This window comes from Taudactylus pleione, unplaced genomic scaffold (genome assembly GCF_031769625.1).
Source record: "Taudactylus pleione unplaced genomic scaffold, aTauple2 ptg000153l, whole genome shotgun sequence".
Lineage (NCBI taxonomy): Eukaryota > Metazoa > Chordata > Amphibia > Anura > Myobatrachidae > Taudactylus > Taudactylus pleione.
The window spans coordinates 194,064-200,063 of NW_028284555.1; the positions used below are offsets into that span (position 1 = coordinate 194,064).

The 6,000-nt window shown below is 43.3% G+C and overlaps 1 protein-coding gene across 3 annotated transcripts in view; it reads left to right on the plus strand.

The window, feature by feature from the left end:
* FLRT2 (fibronectin leucine rich transmembrane protein 2) overlaps positions 1–5,503 on the plus strand; it is a 120,016-nt gene extending 114,513 nt beyond the window's left edge. For all 3 annotated transcript variants that reach the window (XM_088474308.1, XM_088474307.1, XM_088474309.1), the window contains exon 2: positions 2,813–5,503. In XM_088474308.1, coding sequence (XP_088330434.1) covers positions 3,190–5,187 — 1,998 coding nt within the window. In that variant the 5' untranslated portion in view covers positions 2,813–3,189 and the 3' untranslated portion in view covers positions 5,188–5,503. The remainder of the gene's footprint in view (positions 1–2,812) is intronic.
* The last annotated feature ends 497 nt before the right edge of the window (positions 5,504–6,000 follow it).

Below are 6,000 nucleotides of genomic sequence, written 5' to 3' on the forward strand. Positions count from 1 at the left end.
CTTTGAATTCTGCTGGAAAAGGGTGAATTATTTATCTGTGCAGGGCGGCGCTGCGAGTGTCTTTCTGTCATCTGTGGGACTGTGAGCCAAGAAAGCAAGGACACGAGATCCTGCTAAGTAATCTGTGCACATTGCTACATGAATTGCAGGAGGCTTCTTACATGGGTGCTGTTTGTTCGGTTACACGTGACTTTAACACATTGTGGATAATCCCCTCAGCTATCCCCAAAAGGCAGTATGGACCTCTTGTCTCATTGTTTTGTCTTCAGATCCCCCCCTCCTCCAAGAAGAGTGGAATTCTAGGCTCTGGTAGAAATGTGCAGATAATCTGCCTTTTAACTTGCTTCAGATTTAGGATGTGTTGAAGACATTATATATATATATGAAATGTTTACATTTTGCGGTAGATTAGACAAGAGATGAGAAAGGAGTCCCGCGCTGGTTCACACTAATGGTGTTAAAATTACCCTGATGCTGTCATTAAAAATGTTGCTGGATCTTATCACTTCAAACCCAAAAACAAATATTTAGTGCTGGGTACTGGGAAGTATGTATTTAAATAAAATACTGAACATCAAAAAAGAATTATTTTAGCAAAATTAAATAGTTAATCAGCTACGGAAATTATTATTAACTCCAGTCCTCGAGTACCGGCACCAGGTCATGTGTGACTGTCTCAGACCCTCCTGTGTATATCGTCACCTTGTGCAGGTCTGTGTGACTCTGTGCGTGTCTGTGTGACTCTGTGCGTGTCTGTGTGACTCTGTGCGTGTCTGTGTGACTCTGTGCGTGTCTGTGTGACTGTGCGTGTCTGTGTGACTCTGTGCGTGTCTGTGTGACTGTGCATGTCTGTGTGACTCTGTGCGTGTCTGTGTGACATTGTACATGTCTGTAACTGTGCATGTCTGTGTGACTCTGTGCATGTCTGTGTAACCCTATGTGTGTCTGTGTGACTCTGTGCATGTCTGTGTGACTCTGTGCGTGTCTGTGTGACTCTGTGCGTGTCTGTGTGACTCTGTGCGTGTCTGTGTGACTCTGTGCGTGTCTGTGTGACTCTGTGCGTGTCTGTGTGACTGTGCGTGTCTGTGTGACTCTGTGCGTGTCTGTGTGACTGTGCATGTCTGTGTGACTCTGTGCGTGTCTGTGTGACATTGTACATGTCTGTAACTGTGCATGTCTGTGTGACTCTGTGCATGTCTGTGTAACCCTATGTGTGTCTGTGACTCTGTGCATGTCTGTGTGACTCTGTGTATGTCTGTGTGACTCTGTGCATGTCTGTGTAACCCTATGTGTGTCTGTGTGACTCTGTGCATGTCTGTGTGACTCTGTGCGTGTCTGTGTGACTCTGTGCGTGTCTGTGTGACTCTGTGTGTCTATATGACTCTGTGCATGTCTGTGTGACCCTATGTGTGACTCTGTGCATGTCTGTGTGACCCTATGTGTGACTGTGTGCATGTCTGTGTGACTATGTGTGTCTATGTGACTCTGTACATGTCTGTGTGACTCTGTGCATGTCTGTGTGACATTGTACATGTCTGTGACTCTGTGCATGTCTGTGTGACTCTGTGCATGTCTGTGTGACACTGTATGTGTGTTAGACCCTCCTGAGTATGTCTGTATGTGACTGCATGTCTGTGTGTCTGTATGACTCTACGTGTCTGTGTCTTATACTCTCTGAAAGTATCATCACTGACACTGAGAAGGGCCATAGTTCTCATCGAATTCCTATGTGATGACAATTGCCACATAAGCAGGTGTGGCCAGTATTCCATGTGCAGGTAAAGAGCAGGCAGTTAATAAAGAACATGAACAAGGCCTTTATGTGGAGCACTATATATATATATATATATATATATATATATATATATATTATTATACGTTGTACATATATGTTCCCTAAGGAAATTTTGTTTCCAAACAAAACGCGTTGGATTTATCCTGTTTTGCTCACCAAGAAAGAGTCTGGACCACGGTTCCGGTTGTCTATTGGACATTCACAATAGAACCTGGGTGAAATACTCTTATTTCTATGCTTTATGTAAAAAAAATATATATATATTCTACATGGTTTTGATCCATTTAGTTCCAATGTAAAAATATTTTAATAGTACACTGATTTTGGTGTGTGGTGCCTGGCTATATTCCAGATTAGGATAAATCCTGTAATGGGAATTGGAATCCTGAGAGAAGACTACACCATAAGCTTCATATGATTCATATAAGTCTTACATTTGTAATTTTAAGTACGCATAATACTAACCTCAATTTTAACCAATTATTTGGTATTGGATTTACTGTGTGTGTGTGTGTGTGTGTGTGTTTGTGTGTTTGTGTGTGCGTTATATATACTCACCTACATTTTGCTAATTCAGATGGCAAACTCCTCACTTAATGCAATTTCCATCTCTGGCTCAAGATGAGTGAAAAAATAGATTCCTACCTGTGAAATCTGATTACAGCCTGGATTAACCTTAAAGTACCAATAATTAAATAATCTTAGGGGATTTATTTTAGCAGATATCCAATTTTAGTGCAGAGTAAATAACAAACGACATCTATATCTATGATTGAGCGGGGCTGATCTTATCTGCTCTGTCACACACGCAAACCTCATCATTATGGGATTGAAGCTGTTCTACATGGATGCTAGTTAACAAGGTAGATTAACATGTTACCTGACCTGGATGGGGCTCCTAAGGGCCACAGTTAAAATCCTCTGGTTACTGGTTGTTGAAATATGTGTTTTACATTTGTGGTGTATGACGATTTTAGGCCTTCGTGTGTAATGACGTGCCTCTCTTTCTTCGCACAGGTCACGCAGATGAGGTGAAGCGAATTTAGCGAGGCGAGAGAGAACCCACGCAACGGATCGCCTCCCGAGAAGCACTGTGCCAAAAGCCTACTCAGCTTCAATAACTTTATCCTTTCAGGAAAAACAAAAAATTACAAAGTGATTAATGAGCACTTCAGTCTGTATGGGTAGCGTGCAAGCCTGGTTAATGAGACTGCCGTATCTCCATCAGTGGCACGAGGAGGCCGCATCAAAGGATTACTTCACCTTCAGCTGTGAGGAGCTTTCTTCTTGCCAGGTGGCCAGACAAAAGCACATTAAATGCTGAAATTTGCACTCCGTGTTTGTTTTTGCACCTCTGATTTTAGCAAAGGCCTTTTGTTTTTTGCAAACCAGAAATGGGCCTTCGGACAGAATTTTGGCCCAAGGACTGGGTGGCATTTTTGAAATCCTGGATTCTGTTTTCACTTGGGCTGTCCATGCAGATAACCCTCTCTCGGGCATGCCCCACTGTGTGCCGCTGTGATCGGAACTTTGTCTACTGTAATGAGCGGAGTTTGACCTCAGTGCCTCTTGGGATTCCGGAGGGTGCAACCGTGCTCTACCTCCACAATAACCAAATTAACAATGCTGGATTCCCAGCAGAACTGCACAACGTCCAGTCAGTGCACACGGTTTATCTGTACGGCAACCAGTTGGACGAGTTCCCTATGAACCTTCCCAAGAATGTTAGAGTGCTTCACCTCCAGGAGAACAATATTCAGACAATTTCAAGGGTAGCGTTGGCACAGCTTTTAAAACTGGAAGAGCTTCATTTAGATGATAACTCTATCTCAACAGTTGGAGTGGAAGACGGAGCCTTTCGCGAGGCTGTTAGCCTAAAGCTGCTGTTTCTATCCAAGAATCACTTGAGCAGCGTGCCGGTTGGTCTTCCATTTGATTTACAAGAGTTAAGGTTGGATGAAAACCGCATTGCTAGGATCTCAGACCAGGCCTTGCAGAACCTGACCAGTTTGGAACGTTTAATACTGGACGGCAATCTCCTTACCAACAAAGGTATCGCAGATGGCACATTTAGCCACCTACCCAAGCTTAAGGAGTTTTCTATGGTACGTAATTCTCTCACCAGTCCTCCTACTGATCTCCAGGGCACCTATTTGGTAAAGCTAAACCTGCAAGACAACCAAATCAACCACATCCCGGTGTCAGCCTTTGCCAAACTGCACAAGCTCGAGAGATTGGATATTTCAAACAACCGTCTCCAGTTGTTGATAAAAGGAGTCTTTGATAACTTAACTAATCTGAAACAGTTAACTGCACGAAACAACCCTTGGTTTTGCGACTGCAGCATTAGATGGGTTACGGAATGGCTTAAATCTCTTCCAGCCGCCATCAATGTCCGTGCTTTCATGTGCCAAGGGCCAGAGCATTTTCGGGGAATGGCCGTAAGAGAGCTCAACGTGAATCTATTATCCTGTCCAACCACCACTCCCGGTTTACCAACCACTACCCAACCACCTCCAACAACTTCTCCGACTACCCTCCCTCCCGAGGTCCTTATCACGACACCCACTGTAGCACCTACAGTTCCAACACCCACTCCATCACTAGAACCCCTCACCGTGCCTGACCTAGAGATCATAGTCACTGAGAATGTCACCCCACCCATCCGAGAACGAATCCAGCTCTCTGTTCGATTATTTAATGACACCTGCATCCAGGTCAGCTGGCTGTCCTTTGTTACTGTCGTCTCCTACAAGCTGACTTGGGTTAAGATGGGACACAGCTTGGTCGAGGGGATTGTCCATGAAAGGATAGTGAGCGGAGAGAAGCAACATTTGAGTTTGTTAAATCTAGAACCCAAGTCCACTTACAGGATTTGCTTAGTTCCCTTGGATGCTTTTAACAACTATCGAGCAGCTGAAGAAACTGCATGTGCCGAGGCCACCACCAAGGCTTCCCTGTTAAATAACGGCAGCAACAGCCCCTCCAGCCATGAGCAGACAACTACGCAGAGCATGGGTTCCCCGTTTATGTTGGCCGGGTTAATTGGGGGGGCGGTCATTATTGTACTTGTTGTCCTGCTCAGCATCTTCTGCTGGCATATGCACAAAAAGGGTCGCTACACATCTCAAAAGTGGAAATACAACCGCGGGCGCCGGAAAGATGATTATTGTGAAGCAGGAACGAAGAAGGACAACTCAATCCTGGAGATGACGGAAACCAGCTTTCAGATAGTCTCCTTAAACAATGACCAGCTCCTTAAAGGAGGTTTCAGACTGCAGCCCATATACGCCCCAAATGGGGGCATTACTTACACAGACTGTCACATCCCCAATAATTTGAGGTACTGCAACAATAGCAGTGTGCCAGACTTGGAGCACTGCCACACGTGATAACATTACACTCTGTGCTTTGGTACATGCCAAGCTAGGAAGCAAAAGACTGACTTTGCATAAGCAGAACAAAGACACAAAATAATTTACATTTGATAAATGTTAGGCAGATGCATTTGTGCATCAGAATACTCTGTAATTTATACGGTGTACTATATAATGGAATTTAAAACAAAAAGTGCTATCTTTTCTATTCCCAGTTCATTGCAAACAGTTTTGTAACTCTTTGCTTTTTAAATCTTTAAAAATGCTGAAGTACTGTACAGGGTTGTACAATAATAACCCGTTTGCCATGATAAAGAAATGACCAGTTGTGTATTTTTTTCTTTTTGTATATTGCAGTCTCATACATGAATACTCACATGGTATGAACAGGGGTGATACACTAAATATCTGCGTGATCACAGTGGCTGACTGTGAACTTAGAGACATCCTGGAATGGCCGGATTAAGGTCTGTGGGGGCCCTGGGGCAACTAATTTGTGGGGCCCCTAACAATAAAAAGACTAATAAGATGGCGATATTATCAAAAAGTATAATGGAGCTATGAGTTAACACACGGTAGCCACAGGCTTACCACGCTCAGGAAGATAATTACAACACAATAAATTATATATATATATATATATATATATATATATATACACTAGGCGCTGGAAAGTAGAATCTCTTCAATCACCACTACAGCAGCAGTAGACGGGTAGCCAGCCCAGTACCAAACAGAAACTTATACAGCGCAATAGTGGCTGAAATAACTGTCACACAACCATTAAATAAATCTTTTTTATTTAAAAAATATATGATACAAAAAAAA